Consider the following 17,569-nt stretch of genomic DNA (forward strand, 5'->3'; position numbering starts at 1 on the left):
TCAACCAGAGCTTATTAGAGGCTGTTTGATTTTTAATCAATATTCTCTTGTTTGTTCCCCCATTTGCTGGGAGAAATAATAAAAGATACACTGAATTTTCTTGAGAAAATATATTTCAGTTACGTATTTTCCATTTCAGTCCACCAAAGGAAGCAAATATAACACGAACTTGGACCATCTCAAAGCAGTTGACAGACAAACTGCAGTTTTGAAACATTGCAGAGTAGGAAGGCCAGCAGACAATTTGCAAATTGCCAACTCCTGCAAATACTAAAGTAATGGTAATTAATCTGTCCTGGATACATACATTTATTGTCCAAGATACTTGAGCAGTGAGGACATTATAGAAGCATTCCAGATACTTCGTTTGTTATCTTCCTGCCATGACTGAGAAACACATAAGGAAAGTAATGTGAACCAAGTTCTAAACAAATGTGACCAAAATTGGAGCTGGAATGGAATTAGGTCAGAGAATCACAGAGCACTTTGGTACAGAAACAAGACCTTCAGCCTATCTAGTCTGTGCCAAACTATTATTCTGCTTAGCCCCATTTACCTAAATCTGAACCATATCCATCTCATCCATGTACTTATCCCAATTTCTCTTAAATGTTGAAACCAAACCCGCTTCCACCACTTCTCCTGGCAGCTCATTCCACACTCTCACCACCCTCTGAGTGAAGATAGGTTCTTGCTTCACCCTCCGAGTGAAGAAGCTCCCCCTCGTATTCCCCTTAAATATTTCACCTTTCACCCTTAACCTAGACTAGACCTTCTAGTCCTAGCCTTATCTTAGTTCTAGTCAAATCGTTTTGATTTGACATTTCAAAAGTCAATTCTCCATCAAAACAGAGATCCATCTCACATGACTTGCCCAAAACTTCTTCCCTGCTCTATCTGATTCCCCACCTCCTTCCCTTTATTCTATGGTCCGCTGCGCTCTCCTATCACATTCCTTCTTCTTCAGCCATTTGCCTCCTCCACCTATCACCTCCCAGCTTCTCACAAAATCTCTCCTCCCCCACCCATCTACTACCAGCTGTGCCCCTTCCCATCCCACTACCTTTTTTATTCTGGCTTCTTCCCCCTTCCTTTCCAGTTCTGATGAAGAGTCTTGACCTGAGATGTCAGCAGTTTATTCATTTCCATGAATGCTGCCTCACTTGCTGAGTTCCTCCAACATTTTGTGTGTTTTGCTCAGAAACATTCCACAGTGTGCATGCACACCTGTATGCATAAGTGTTCATGAGTGTGTCTGAGTGTGACCACATGCATTGGATAGAGGGACAGACTTTACCTCAAGACTGGTGGATCAATTGCCTGGCACGCCAGCTTCTCAAAGATCCTGATAAGGGGAAAGTGCAGAGGGTTGGAATTGTCAGCCAATACCTCCTTAAAGCAGTCCACCAAGACCTGCAGAAGGCTAGATCCACACATGGTCTGACGGCTCCTTTCTGATTTGACAAGTGATAGAACATAATCGGCGATTGCATGTTGCAGCTCCAGGGACAGCTAAAGAGGAAAGAAGGTTTAGTCAATCTCAGGTTTATTGCCATATGCAGGAGCAAATGTTATTCAAAGGTACAACCTTACCTACAGCACCATCACAGGTGCAGAGCATTAGATAATCAGCATTCACAAGAAAGACAAAAAGCTATATATAAACATAAATTTTACAAGGAAGAACACAAATAGAAACAAAATCAGTTTTAGTGCAGTGATCAAACAGCTCCTAGCCCCGTCAGACTGTGGTGATTAAGGTTGTGCGGGTTAGCTGAAGAGTTGAATAGTTAAAGGGAAACAGCATAGAGGTGTAGACTTCAGATAAAGTTGTTCTTGCTTGTGTGTGACAAGGAAGTCCATAAGATACAGGAGCAGAATTAGACCATTCAACCCATCAAACCTGCTCTGCCATTCCATCATAGCTGATTTATTTTCCCTCTCAGCCCCAGTCTCCTGCCTTCTCCTTGTAACCCTGGATGCCTATCTTTGAGCACCACTTTGCACAATCAAATGCCTTGCAAATTCCTGTGAAGATGCCTGGCATAATACGCCATAATTCAGTAAAGTAAAAATACTTCTATGATATGCAATAGGAATAAGATGGCACTCCCAATTTCTACGTCAGCTCAGGACATCCCAGAGTTCAGAGTTCGATTCCAGCGCTGCCTGTAAGGAGTTTGTCATTCTCCTCGTGACCACATGGGTTTCCTCCAGGTGCCCCGGTTTCCACCCATGGTCCAAAGATGTACCGGTTAGTAGGTTGACTGATCATTGTAATTTGTCCTGTGATTAGGTTCATGTTAAGTAGATGAGGATGCTGGGCAATGTGACTCATTGGGCCAAAAGGGCCTGTTCTGCGTTGTACTTCTAAATAAATAGATGGATGGATTGATAGATGAATGAATAAACAGATAGATAAATGAATGAATGAATAAACAGATAGATAAATAAATAAACAACTACTATGACAAGGTTCAAAAGGGATTGAAAATTACACATTGTTATTTAATAAAATGCCCACAACTAAAGGTTGGAATATTAGGTCATGTGTAAGTGGGTTATATATATTTACTGTAATTCATAAAGATTTATATATTAAGTAATTAAATTAAAGTAGTGCAAAAAAAGAAATTAAAAAATAATGAGGTAGTGTTCATGGGTTCAATGCCCATTCAGAAATCTGATAGCAGAAATCACTTCTCACCTACAAAACAAAATTATGTAACCTGTTCAAACCATTTAACTTTTTAAGGCCTGACAAGGTTCTGGTAAATCTGCCTCATACCCTCCTAAAGTCAAGGCATCCTTGATGATATTTGATACCTGTTGGTAAACAAGACAATTTAGACATTGAGATTCAATACAGCTCTCTCCTAAGAGTTAGATGGCACAAAGACAAAGGTAAATTGCTCTGGAAATATGAGTTAAAAATATTACAGTCTGCATTATGATTCTACAAAGAAAACAAAACAATGGATACCTGTGGAACATCTTTGCAGCTAATATTTGGCAGTAGATGCATCATGACACAAATAGCGCCTGGGTGGATAATCACAGGGACTGCAGGCAACCTTCATAAAGATAAGCACAAAGTTGTGAATAAAGTGTTTCAACAGGGCAACAGTCCCCAGCATCAAGTGAGGGAGAGACTAGAAACATAGGGTAGGAATGTTGATCTGTGCTTCCTCTACTTGAGGCTTCTTATTGCATCCTTCCAAATAAATTACACTTATCCCCAACTTCACAACCACATAGAGAGCAAATATGATTTGTATTCTTTTCAGAACTGTCATCAAGTCATTTTGGTTCATTGTTCAAATTGAATGGCAACTACTGAATATCACATAACAATCCAAACATCTTTCTCAGAAATATACATAAAGTTTGAATTACCAAAGTCTTGTCTTGCAGAGAAACCCACATTACTGAACAGTCAACAACCAAAGGAGTGAAGGCGCACCCTGTCTAGCCTCTGCCTATAATTCACAGAGTTCTGGCAACATCATTGAAAATTGATTTGGTACTCCTTCCAGTTTAATCACATCCTTCCAAGGAAACTCAAGTCACCATGGCATTGAAATCAATGCACTAAATGCAACTAATTGGGACTAGTATAGATAGATACAAAGGTCATCTTACATGGAGACCATAGGACCCATTCCCACGATGTACGACACTGTGTCGCAGTTTGCTGCTATTGGATTCTGATGTTTTTAATCTAAAGTATGCTTAGAAGTCAGGGAAGAGGCACAAAACTTCTTGCTTCATAAATGTTTTATTAAGCGTTGATAGAACAAAGGTAAGTTGAATAGACAGTGATAGAGACATAGTAACTGAAGGAAAAGCCAAAATTAAGATGGCACCTAGCATAAGTTAGCTATTTTTATACCACAGAGATAAGGTTCAACCAATGAGAAAGCCATTATTCAAATGCTGCCATTCCAAGATAATCAATGAGAATGCTATTATTCAAATACTGCAGTACCCAACGAGAAAGCTATTATTCAAACACGGCAGCAATAAGTTAATCAATCAGCAAATACTTACTTAAGTAATGCAGAATAAAAAAGCCAGAGCTTTTCAGAATTATAATTTGTATAACTACCAGAGGTGTATTAAACTGTTATATGCAGATAAGATCTATTTAAAATTCAAGCAGACAATTGGTTGTTAAACTGCAATGAAAATAACAATCAAACAGTCTAATATAAGAATTAAATAGTTGGATCCAACACTGATCAAAGTTGCATTACAAAGATCACTCAAATTCATCCCTCACGGAGAAAAGAAGTGTGCAAGGAGCTGACAATGTGGGTGCAGCAATTTCCTACACTGAAGGCTTCCCCAAGTGTGGCCATTTTGAGTGATACTCATAGCCTAACAGAGACCTCTGAAAACATTTCACAAGAATGCAAACTATCTGTGGAGCCCCTCATGCAGAAAAGCATGGATACTGTTCTTCACTGATATCTCTTTGTTCCCCAAACAGATGATTTGAAATGGAATCAATCCTCTTACTCTCTGTCATTTTCCATTCATCCCTACTAATGAATACTTGGGGATAAATCTTTAGAATTTCACCAAGATTCTAGCATCTTTCTTAACCTGTGCAATATAGGAAAATTGTTATGCGGTTTTAATGTAGACAGATTGCTTAGCCAGTGAGTCTGTTGCATTTTGAGCAGCACAGACATGATTACCAGTGAAGACTTATGATTAAAAAATACTTAAACTATAGAATATAGAACATTACAGCACATTACAGGCCATTTGGCCCAGGATATTGTGCCGACCTTTTAACTTACCGTCGGATCAATCTAACCCTTCCCTCCTACTTAGCCCTCCATTTTTCTATCACCCATGTGCCTATCAAAGAGTTTCTTAAATGTCCTTAGTGTATCTGTCTCCACTCCTACCACTCCTTGTGTAAAAAACTTACCTCTGAAATCCCCCTATACTTTTCTCCAATTATCTTAAAGTTATGCCCCCTGGTATTAACCATTTCTGCCCTAGGAATAAAGTCTCCAGCTGTCCACTCGATCTATTCTTCTTAACATCATGTATATCTTTATCAAGACATCTCTCATCCTCCTTCACTCCAAAGAGGAAAGTCTGAGCTCACACAAACTTTCCTCAAAAGACATACTCTCTAGTCCAGGCAGCATCCTGATAAATCTCCTCTTCATACTCTCTACAGCTTCCATATCCCTTCTATAATGAAGTGACTAGAACTGAACACAATATTCCAAGTATGGTCTAATAGGATTTTATAGAGCTGAAACATTGCTTTTAATATAAAGTAATGTTAATAAGCTTTTGATAGAGTAAATATATAACTCACAAAATCAAAAAATGTTTCTTGTACCAAATAGTTAAATACACCAATTGCAAGTCATAGAAATCTTCATTGTCATAAGGCAATGAAGGAAACCAGAATGAAGGTATTACTCATAAAGACAAGAGACACTGCAGATGCTGGAGATCCAGAGTAACACACACAAAACACTTGACAAACTCAGCAGGTCAGGCAACATCTTTCCTCCAGAATTTAGACTAGATCCATTATCACACAAAGTGCAATTTAGCAAAGTTATCAATTTGAATATCTGTCATAGAACTTGTGCAACATTACTATATCGGGAAGTAAATCAGAAGTGATGGTGCAGCAGAGAAGATTTAACATTGGGTATACGATCTTCCAGCACATCATCCTGTACTGAACAGTACCCTTCAATGAATGTAGCACATCAATAAATCAAACATTGTTGAAGATGTATAAGACATTGATGAGGCCTGATTTGGAAAATTATGTGCAGTTCTGGTCACCAATCTACAGGAAAGATATCAATAAGGTTGAAAGAGTACACAGGTGCCACACAAGAAGCTGTTTAACAAGCTACGAGCCCATGGTATTACAGGAAAGATTCTAGCATGGATAAAGCAGTAGCTGATTGGCAAGAGGCAAAGGGTGGGAATAAAGGGAGACTTTGCTGGTTCACTACCAGTGACTAGTGGTGTTCCACAGGGATCTGTGTTGGGACCAATTCTTTTTCCATTCTATGTCAATGATTTAGATGATGGAATTGATGGCTTTGTTGCAAAGACAATAAAAAAATAGGTGAAGGTCAGGTGCTTTTGAGGAAGTAGAGAGGCTACAGAAGGACTTAGATTAGGAGAATGGGCAAAGAAATAACAGATGGAATACAGTGTCAGGAGGTGTCTGGTCATGCACTTTGGTAGAAGAAATGAAAGGGCTGACTATTTTCTAAATGGAGAGAAAATACAAAAAAACTGAGGTGCAAAGGGACTTGGGAGTCCTTGAGCAGGATTCCCTGAAGGTTAATTTTCAGGTTGAGTCTGTGGTGAGGAAGGCAAATGCAATGTTAGCATTCATTTCAAGAGAACTAGAATATAAAAGAAAGGATATAATGTTGAAATTTTATAACGCAATGGTGAGGCCTCACTTGGAGTATTGTGAGCTGGCTTCTTTTCTTAAAAAGGATGTGCTGAAACTGGAGAGGGTTCAAAGGAGATGCACGAAAATGATCCCAGGATTGAATGGCTTGTCAAATGAAGAGTGTTTGATGGCTCTGAGCCTGTATTCACTAGAATTCAGAAGAATCAGGGGTGACCTCAGTGAAACCTATTGAATGGTGAAAGGCCTTGAGAGACTGGATGTGAAGAGAATGTTTCCTATAGTGGGAGAGTCTAAGACCAGAGGTCACAGTCTCAGAATAGAGGGGCATCCTTTTAGAGCGGAGATGAGGAGATATTTCTTTAGCCAGTGAGTAGTGTATCTGTGGAATTCTTTGCCACTGACAGCTGTGGAGGCCAAGTTTTTATTTATGTTTAAGGCAGAGGGTGATAGATTCCTGATTGGTCAGGGCAAGAAGGGATATAGGGAGAAGACAGCAGATTGAGGCTGAGAGGAAAATTGAATCAGCCATGATGAAATGGCAGAGCAGACTCGATAGGTCAAATGGCCCAATTCTGCTCCTGTATCTAATGGTCTTATGGATAGATAGAGTGAATGCAAGCAAGTTCTTTTTCCACTCAGATTGGGTGAGACTAGAACTAGATATCATAGGTTCAGGGTGAGTAAGCTATGAAATACTGAAGTGGAACCTGAGAGGGAACTTCTTCATTCAGAGGGTGATGAGAGTGCGGAACGAGCTGCCAGCAGAAGTGATAGATTTGGACTCAATTTCAAAATTTCAGAGCAGTTTGGATAGGTACACAGACGAGCGGGTTTTGGAGGGATATAGCCCAGGTGCAGGTCAATGGGACTAGGCAGAATAATAGCTTCGCATAGATTAGATGGGCCAAATGGCTAGTTTCTGTGCTGTGGTGCTCTAAGACTATGCGTTAGTGACCTACCTACTGGTATCTGGATCACCAACAGCCAGATGTTCTGTATCCTTCTCACTGGTATCAGGTGCATTGTGGAGAATCCTCGTTCGTTGTTGAACATCATTTTGGTTTTTTGATTCACTGGGACTTGAAGGATGAAATTTTCCGGAAAGCCAACGGGGAGAAGTCAATGTGTCTTTTGCCATTTGATCCAGAAATCCAAATATTTTCACACAACTCCTCAGCGATGCTGGAAAATCCACTGTGGAACAGTGGGCCAAATCTACAAGCTCGCTGAACTTTCTGCAGGCGCTGACATCCAATGGATAACATGACCTTTCACCTTTTTTGCTGAAGCAACCAAAAAGCTTGAGGTCATCTATCATTTTGTCAAAGTGACCCTGTGTTCTGAAGAAGTAACAGTTGACAGGATCAGAGTGCATGGCAACAGTTAGAGTGCAGAGAGTCATTTCGATCAGGTGCCATATGTCATTCTGATCCACTGAGCTCCACTGGGCTGAAGGGGGGTCACATAAAGCTCCTTCCATGTCGGCCAACACTGACTGCAATGCATTAAATCCTCCAGCAGTCCTGAATGCAGAGCGTGCCTTTGGCAGTCCAAGAACATATAATAGGGACTGCAGCAGAAGGAAATAGACACAAGTTAGAACACTGATTTCCATATACAAAAACATAAGATTACGAGAGGCATAGATAGAACTGACACCCGGTATCATTTTCCCTGAGTTGAACTGTCTAATACTAGCAGGCATGCAGGGGTTAAGTTCATTGGAAATGTGCAAGGCCGTTAAATTACACAGGGTGGTGGGTGCTTGGAATGCGATGCCTGGGGTGGAGGCAGATATCAAAAGGGCGTTCAAGATGGGCACATGAACGTGCAGAAATGGAAGGATGTAAACACTGCGTTGGCAGAAGGAACTAGTTTAGTTGGGCTAAACTGGATTACTAATTTTATTAGTTCAACACAACATTGCGTTCCTACACTGTACAGTTCTATGTTCTATGTCTAGCTGTAACCTCATCGAGTTCCTGCACGCAAAGTTCAAAGTCAGTTTATTATCAAAATATGTGCAGTATACAGTCTACAACCTCGAGGCGCATTTTCTTGTAGGCATACTAAATAAATCAATAGAATAATAACAGAATGAATGAAAGACCAAGAGGGAGCTGAACCCGTGTGCAAAAGACAACAAACCATGCAAATATAAAAAGAAAGAAATAATAATAATAAATAACTCATCATCCATCATCAGAGATCCTCATCCCCCAGCTCATGGTCTTTTCTGGCCGCTGCCATCAGGTAGAAGGATCTGCACCAACAAGTTCAAGAACAGTTATTACCCCTCAACCATCAGGTTCTTGAACAAAGGGTTAACTACACCCACTTGCCCCATCATCGAAATGCTCCCACAACCAATTATCTCACTTTAAGGACTCTTTATCTTGTGAATTCATGTTCTTACTATTTATTACTATTTATTTATATTTGTATTTGCACAATTTGTTGTCTGGTTGATCCTTCATTGATCCTGTTATAGTTACCATTCTATAGATTTACTGAGCTGCCCACAGGAAAATGAATGTCAGGGTTGTATTTGTACTTTGATAATAAAATTTACTTTAAACTTTGAACTTTAAATAGCAATAAATATTGAGAACATGAGATGAAGAGTCCTTGAAAGCGAGTTCATAGGTTATGGGAACATCTCAATGATAGGGCAAGTGAACTTCAGTGAAATAATTCCCTTTGTTCAAGAGTCTGATGGTTGAGGGGTAATAACTGTTCCTGAACCTGGAGGTGTGAGTCCTAAGGCTTCTGTGCCTCCTTTCTGACCCAATGTGTGAAAAAAGAACACATCTAGCAAATAAGCAAAGAAAACAAATAACAGACAGAACATGAACTGCATAGTCCCCAAAAGTGACTCCACAAGCTGTGAAGTCCGTTCCTAAACTTGGCGACGTGGACCCAAGACTCCTGCGCCTCCCACCTCATGGTGGTAGTGAGAAGAGAGGGGATGTGCTCTGCAATAAAGCAGTTTCAAAAAAATGTCTTATTTAACAATGCAGTTAGGCAGTGTCCAAAGGGAGACAGATCTTTCAGCAGAATTGGCAAGGGCCTTTGTGAACGGACAGGTGGTTTAGAATTGTGGGGAAATCTCGGTGAAACACCAGTATTCGTTGGCATGTAAAACTGAGAGCAAACTGTACATTTTCTTTTAAGAACACATCAACACAGGAGATATAACATTGCAGGCAGATTTTAAGATTATTTTCCTGACAACACCTACATACTCTGTTTATCACAGATTAAGAATTTTTAATCAGATTAGCTTTGTTTGTCACATATACTGTATATTGAAACATTGAAACATAGAGTGAAATTAATAATCTGCATCAATGACCAATACAGTCCAATGATGTGCTGGGAGGCGGCCCGCGAGTGTCGCCATGTTTCCAGTATCAACATAGCATGTCCACAGTTTATTAACCCTAATACATACAATGTGGGAGGAAGCTGGAGCACCTGGAGGAAGCCTATGTGGTCACAGGGAGAACATACAGACAGCAGTGGGAATTGAACTCAGCACTGGCACTGCAATGCATTAGGCTAGCCGCTACACGACCATACTGTCCATCTACATCACTGTACCATCCATCCACACTATAGTAGCACCCACGATGCTACTATGACCCCTGCAGTGAAGATTCATGATTCAAATTGATTAATGTCATTTCCATTACACTAGTGTAAAGGAGACGAAATAAGATTATATGACCATAAGATACAGGAGCAGAATTAGGGCATTTGGCCCATCGAGTCTGCTCCGCCTTTTCATCACAGCTGATCCAATTTCCCTCCCAGCCCCAGTCTCCTACCTTTTCCCTGTATCCCTTCATGCCCTGACTAAAAACCTCTCCTTAAATATACATAAAGTCTTGGCCTGTGGCAAAGAATTCCACTAAGTCACCATTCTCTGGCTAAAGAGATCATTGTTAATAATCGACATAATTGTTGTTCCAGATCCAGTGCAGCACAAAACACACACACACACACACACACACACACCTATACACAACAAAAATACATTAAGATAAACTGCGACATTGTACAGTCACTTACTCAGGAATCACATGAAGGACCTTGATCGGGTCACACCTGACAAAGGAGTTGCTTCACTACTGATTTTTATATGGGTATATTTAAATACTTCTAAGAGTTCATCAATGTTCTAAGGTTATTATTCTAAAATAGTTTGATGTTAACTATTTTAATATTAAATAGCTTTCAAATATTTCTGTTTATGAACTCAGTCAGCTCCATTGTGAGCACTGGGCTCCCCAACATCCAGGACATCTTCAAGGAGCAATGCCCCAAAGAGGCTGCATCTATCATTAAGGACTCTATTGTCCTGGACATACCCTCTTCTCATTGCTACCATCAGTGAGTGGGCACAGAAGCCTGAAGATACACTAAACGATTCAAAACAGCCAACAGAGTTCTGAATGAATAATGAACCCATGAGCCTCACTACTTGTTTTTCACTTTTTGCACCACTTATTTCATTTAACTTTAATATATATACACTTCTTACTGTAATTTACAGTTTTTATTATTATATATTGCGATGTACTGTTGCCGCATAACAACAAATTTCACGACGCAAACAACACGAATTCTGCAGATGCTGGAAATTCAAGCAACACACATCAAAGTTGCTGGTGAACGCAGCAAGCCAGGCAGCATCTATAGGAAGAGGTGCAGTCGACGTTTCAGGCCGAGACCCTTCGTCAGGACTAACTGAAGGAAGAGCTAGTAAGGGATTTGAAAGTGGGAGGGGGAGGGGGAGATCCAAAATGATAGGAGAAGACAGGAGGGGGAGGGATGGAGCCAAGAGCTGGACAGGTGGTTGGGAAAAGGGATATGAGAGGATCATGGGACAGGAGGTCCGGGAAGAAAGACAAGGCCGGGGGGCGGGGGGAACCAGAGGATGGCCAAGGGGTATATTCAGAGGGACAGAGGGAGAAAAAGGAGAGTGAGAGAAAGAATGTGTGTATAAAAATAAGTAACAGATGGGGTACGAGGGGGAGGTGGGGCATTAGCAGAAGTTAGAGAAGTTGATGTTCATGCCATCAGGTTGGAAGCTACCCAGACGGAATATAAGGTGTTGTTCCTCCAACCTGAGTGTGGCTTCATCTTTACAGTAGAGGAGGCCGTGGATAGACATGTCAGAATGGGAATGGGATGTGGAATTAAAATGTGTGGCCACTGGGAGATCCTGCTTTCTCTGGCGGACAGAGCGTAGATATTCAGCAAAGCGGTCTCCCAGTCTGCGTCGGGTCTCGTCAATATATAAAAGGCCACATCGGGAGCACCGGACGCAGTATATCACCCCAACCGACTCACAGGTGAAGTGTTGCCTCACCTGGAAGGACTGTTTGGGACCCATCCTCTGGGTCCACCCCCCCCTTGTCTTTCTTCCCAGACCTCCTGTCCCATGATCCTCTCGTATCCCTTTCGCCTATCACCTGTCCAGCTCTTGGCTCCATCCCTCCCCCTCCTGTCTTCTCCTATCATTTTGGATCTCCCCCTCCCCCTCCAACTTTCAAATCCCTTACTCACTCTTCCTTCAGTTAGTCCTGACGAAGGGTCTCGGCCTGAAACGTCAACTGCACCTCTTCCTAGAGATGCTGCCTGGCCTGCTGAGTTCACCAGCAACTTTTATGTGTGTTGGTTGAACAAATTTCACGACACATGTTGGTGATATTAAATCTGATTCTGATTCTTATGTTTGCTAAGTTTTTATGGTACTGTGCTGCTGCAAAAAAGTTACAATTCACGGCATTTATACCCAGAATATGAGCATCTGTAACAATAAACTCGATCTTTCTGATTGTCTTTACATTGACTTTTGGTAACTTTGAGAGCCAGGTAATTGGAGTGAACCTGCTTTCCCAGGATCATTTACCGCAGGACTAGCACAGGATGTTGATAGATTGAAACTGTCCTAATTAAATAGGTGGTCACTGTAACCTAAACAAAATAAGAGATGGTGGTGACGTTGGATCCCAGATTCGGGGACATTGATTACCCTTCAGTCTTCAGCATGGATAATTTCATCCACCTCAACACTGAACTGATTCCACAACCTATGGACTCACTTTTAAGGACTTTACAACTCATGTTCTCTGTATTATTTATTCCTTATTTATTTATTATTTTTATTATTTGTTTCTGTATTTGTACTAAAGACCTGCGCTGGGATATTTTTAACCTCTTGCTTCAGCAGTCTGTGGTTCCTAGCTGCTTCAAGCAGACTTCAATTCTATCGGTGCCTAAGAGGACCATGGTAGCCTGCCTTAATGACTATTGTCCAGTAGCACTTACAATCACTGTGATGATGTGCTTTGGGGGGGTAGTGTTATGTATTTAATATTTCAGTAATATTGTAAATATGTTGCTCATTAAGCATTCTTTATTTGTTTACATAATTCATTACAGGTTATATGTAAAATACGTGAATTGAATACACCATGCCACTACCACATGATATGTGCGTGTCTCGCTAAAGTAAAGAACAAACCAAGCCTCACATCACTCGGCTCTCTTGTTTTTCTTTGAATTAGTTTAATGCTTTGGAGTTACAAAAAATAACAGATGATGATGAAAATTATCAGCTCCTGTCTGAGAAGCGACTTGGATCCACTCCAGTTTGCCTACCGTCACAATAGGAACAGTTCTTCATTCAACCCTGGAACATCTGGGCAGCAAAGGTGCATTCATCAGGATGCTCTTCATTGACTACAGCTTGGCTTTCAATACCATCATCCCCTCAAGACCAACCAATAAGTTTCAAGGCCTCAATACATCCTCATGCAATTGGATCCTCAGTTTCCTCACTTGCAGACCCCAGTCAGTTCAGATTGGCCACAACATCTCCACGGTCTCATCAGCACAGGTGCACCACAAGGCTGTGTGCTTAGCATGCTGCTCTACTTGCTTTGTACTTCTGACTGTGGGGCTAAGCACAGCTCCAATGCCATATTTAACTTTGCTGACAACACCACTGTCGTAGGCAGAATCAAAGGTGATGACAAATCAGCATACAGGAGGGAGATTGAAAATCTGGCTGAGTGGTGTCACAACAACTTCTTGTTCAATGTCAGCAAGACATTTGTGGGTCGAAGGGCCTGTATTGTGCTGTACGTTTTCTATGTTTCTACGTTAACATTTCAGAGGATCTGTCCTGAATCCATCATGTAAATGACATTATGAAGAAAGCACAGCAGCACCTCTACTTTCTTAGAAGCTTGCAAAGATTTGGTATGCCATCCAAAACTGTGATAAACTTCTATAAATGTGTGATGAAAGTATATTGGCTATTGCGTGGAAACACCAATGCCCTTGTACAGAAAAACCTAGAAAAAGTAGTGGACACAGCCCTGTCCATCACAGGTAAAACCCTCCCCATTACTGAGCACATCAACACTGAGCACTGTAGCAGGAAAGCTGCATCGACTATCCAAGCCATGCTCTCTTCTCGATGCTGCCATCAGGAAGGAGGTACAGGAGCATCAGGAATCACACCACCAGGTTCAGGAACAATTATTACCCCTCAACCATCGGCCTCTTGAACCAGAGAGGACAACTTCACTTACCCCATCACTGAACTGTTCCAACCAAACTAGACTCACTTTCAAGAAGTCTTCGTCTCATATCCTCAATATTTATTTCTTAATTATTTATTATTATTAGTATTATTATTTATTTAATTTTTTCTCTTTCTTTTTGTATTGGCACAGTTTTGTTTTGTTTGCACAATGGTTGTTTGTCTGCCCTGTTGGCTATGGTCTTACATTAATTCCATTGTGTTTCTTGCATTAACTGTTGATTGTCCACAAGAAAATGAATCTCAGGGTTGTATATGGTGACTTTGAACTTAAATGAGAACACAGAAGATATGCATGCAGTGTACCACATTGTGGATAACTGTACCACCTACTCCTACTTATAGGAGAGTAACCTACTAGACTCAGGAATATTTCACAAAATTCTGAATAAAATGTTAAATTGGTTCATCAATATGAAAATACACGCAAAATCAAGGGGTTAATTTATCGACTTGAAATCATATTAAACAAGGAGATGTTGTAAGAAACTATCATACACAATGCATTATTGTCACTCAAGTGTTTATCAGTGACACAGATTATAAGAAGAACATAAATTTAATAAAACCAAATGGAAGCAAAGCAAATAGCCTTGACACTTTTCAGGATGGGCCATGGATAACCTCATTGGTACAATCTTTAACATAGTTACAACTTAAATCCTTGGAGACTTAATATTCCTTAAACTTCAATCCATAATGCACAAACTGAGTTACACATAAGCAAATTTACCTCCCATTCTGTAATTTAATACAGTGTACAATTTTCAATGTGTCATCCTCATAGTGTGGAGATGTAATGACATTTATTTTGGGTTACCAGCTAAATATATATTAGCAAATCAATCTGAATTTGTGGGTAACATGATAAGGGTCCCGAGGGGATGCAAATAATAAATTCAGTTACTTATTATTCTGTGACTGCTTCACAATTTGTCTAAATTAGATGCACACACAAGATTTAGCTTAATATATCGGTTTAACCATATAAATGTTCTATATGGATATAATTATAAACCAGTTTAATCATAAAATTACATTTTAAAAATATATACAATTATTTTTGCTTGTTTGCTTATCATAAATTTCATTTTTTCTCTAAGATGCAAAGATAATCAACTAATAGGATTTCCATCGTTATATTAAAAATAATAATTTTATTAATATTTCTTATTATAATTATAGCAAATTATATGTACTGTAATGCACTGTATTGCTGCAACAAAATACATCAATTTTGTACTGCATATCAGTGATAATAAACCTGATTCTGATTCTGATATATGTTTTAAAGTATATTTTTACCTCTCAGTAAAGAAAGAACAGATGGTGATTATATCATTCCTGTTCAGTTATCATTTCAGAATGTTCCAAAGCTGTTCCAATCAACTAAATTGAAAGGACTGTCACCATTATTGTTTGGGTAGAAAATAGGAACAAATTGAAGATAGGATGAGCAAGCTAGGGCTATTCTCTTTAGAGAGAAGCAGAATAAGAGGTGACTTGATAGAGGTGAACAAAACAATAAGAGGCATAGATCCAGTGGATGGTCTGAGACATTTTCCCAGGCCAAGAATGAATAATATCAGGAGGCATAATTTTGGTGATTGCAGAAAAGTATAGGGGGGTGCCAAAGGTAAATTATTTTACACAGAGTGGTGAGTGCGTGGCACGTGCTGTCAGGGGTGGTGGTAGAGGCAGATACATTAGGAATATTTAAGAAGCTTTTAGATAGGCACGTGGATGATTGAGAAATGGAGGGAGTTGTGTGAGGGAAGGTTAGATCGATCTTAGAGCAGGTTATAAGGTCGGCACAACACTGTGAACCAAAGGGACGGTATTGTGATGTACTGTTCTGCGTTTTATGTAAAACAAGAAAATAGTAGGAGTCAGCTGTACATCTCCAGGAGTCTCCTCTGCCATTCCATAAGATTTTGGTTGCTCTGATCTTAATCTCAGCCCCTAACTTCTTGCCTGTGCCCCGTAAACCTCAGCTCACCCATACCCAAAAATCAGTTTATCTCAGTCATGAATATGATTAATGATTTAGCGTTCCTGAGTACAGAATTCCAAAGATTTGCCACCCACTGTAAGAAGTTCACCCTCTTCTTCTCAGTCTTAAATGGCCATTCCTTTATCCTGGGGCCCCTACTAGTGCAAACATCCTCAGAGGATTTAGAATAGCACATACAATAGGCTGGAAGAACTCAGGATGTCCGGCAGCATCTATGGAGAGGAATAAAGTCGATGTTTTGGGCTGAGACCCCTCATCAGAGGATTTACACTGCCAAACCTCCGCTGGAGGGCTTTATTTATTTTACTTAGAGATACAGCTCAGCACAGGCCCTTCCAGCCCTTTGAGTCACGCCGCCCAGCAACCCACCTACTGAACCCGAGCCCAATCACAGAACATTTACAGTGACCAATGAACCTACTAATGGTACGACTTTGGACTATCGGAGGAAACCGGAGCACCTGGAAGAAACCCATGTGCACATGGGAAGGAACGTACAAACTTGCTTACAGACGATGTTGGAATTGAACTCTGAACTCCAACAACCCGAGTGGTAATATCTTTGCGCTAACTGCTACGCTACCGTGGCACCCCTTCCCTAAGCAACGTTGTATACAGTTGCAGTAACATTCAGACGAGGAATATACTGCAGACAAGAATGGGCGCGCCAACATCCACTGCATGATAGAGGGGAAATTTACAAGACTGGGCCTTGGGATGGCACAATCATTAAGTGAGGAGTGACTGAGTTAACTTGAGCTCTATTCTCTGGAGTTTAAGTGAATGAGAAGTGATCTCACTGAAACTTAATAAATTCTTACAGGTGGATCCAGAAAGAATGCTTCCTCTGATCTTGAAGATAAAACTGAGTCGAGGTATGCAGATGGGGCAGGAACAAGCAGAAACAATGGGCCTACCTGGACAGGGAGGTTTGTGGATCTTCAGTAGGAGGTAGAAACAGGAGTTACAGAGTGAGGGAACTATGCTGTTGTTTCTTTAACCCTGGGGAAATAGTGCCTGGGATATTATATAGTTTCACCTTCCATCAGCCATTATATCCAAACCATGGAAAATTAATTGTTCTAAATCACAATCCATAAACCATGGAAAATTAATTGTTCTAAATCACAATCCATAAACCATGGGCATTAAAATTCAGCTTACACTGTGAAGTAACAAAGAACCCGTTCTTATTTTTAAAGTTGGGAATTTGTTACTCCATCACAAAGCTTGCTGAAGCAAGGAAATGAAAAAGAATATTTTCTGATTTTTCACCGAAATGAAAAAGACAATTTGAGAATAACCACAACGTACCTGCAAAAGGTCAAGTTTCAACGTGAATTCTCCCTGGGTGGCAGAACACAGCACTCCTATCATCACACGCATGTACTCCTCTGCATTTACAATGAACAACTGTTCTAAGATATCCAGTGCGTGACTTCGATAGAACTTGTCATCGAGAAAAATCTTGATGTAGGGGATCATCCCATATTCTCGGAGAATCACTGATCGG

General features: G+C 40.4%; 1 protein-coding gene across 2 annotated transcripts in view; it reads right to left on the reverse strand.

The window, feature by feature from the left end:
• Positions 1-17,569, reverse strand: part of wdfy4 (WDFY family member 4) — a 351,254-nt gene that overhangs the window by 273,034 nt on the left and 60,651 nt on the right. For both annotated transcript variants that reach the window (XM_063070340.1, XM_063070339.1), the window contains exons 11-14: positions 17,371-17,561; positions 7,381-7,991; positions 2,984-3,074; positions 1,298-1,512 (exon numbers count right to left, since the gene is read on the reverse strand). In XM_063070340.1, coding sequence (XP_062926410.1) covers positions 1,298-1,512; positions 2,984-3,074; positions 7,381-7,991; positions 17,371-17,561 — 1,108 coding nt within the window. The remainder of the gene's footprint in view (positions 1-1,297; positions 1,513-2,983; positions 3,075-7,380; positions 7,992-17,370; positions 17,562-17,569) is intronic.

The sequence above is a fragment of the Mobula hypostoma genome, chromosome 18 (assembly GCF_963921235.1).
Source record: "Mobula hypostoma chromosome 18, sMobHyp1.1, whole genome shotgun sequence".
Taxonomy (NCBI): Eukaryota; Metazoa; Chordata; class Chondrichthyes; order Myliobatiformes; family Myliobatidae; genus Mobula; species Mobula hypostoma.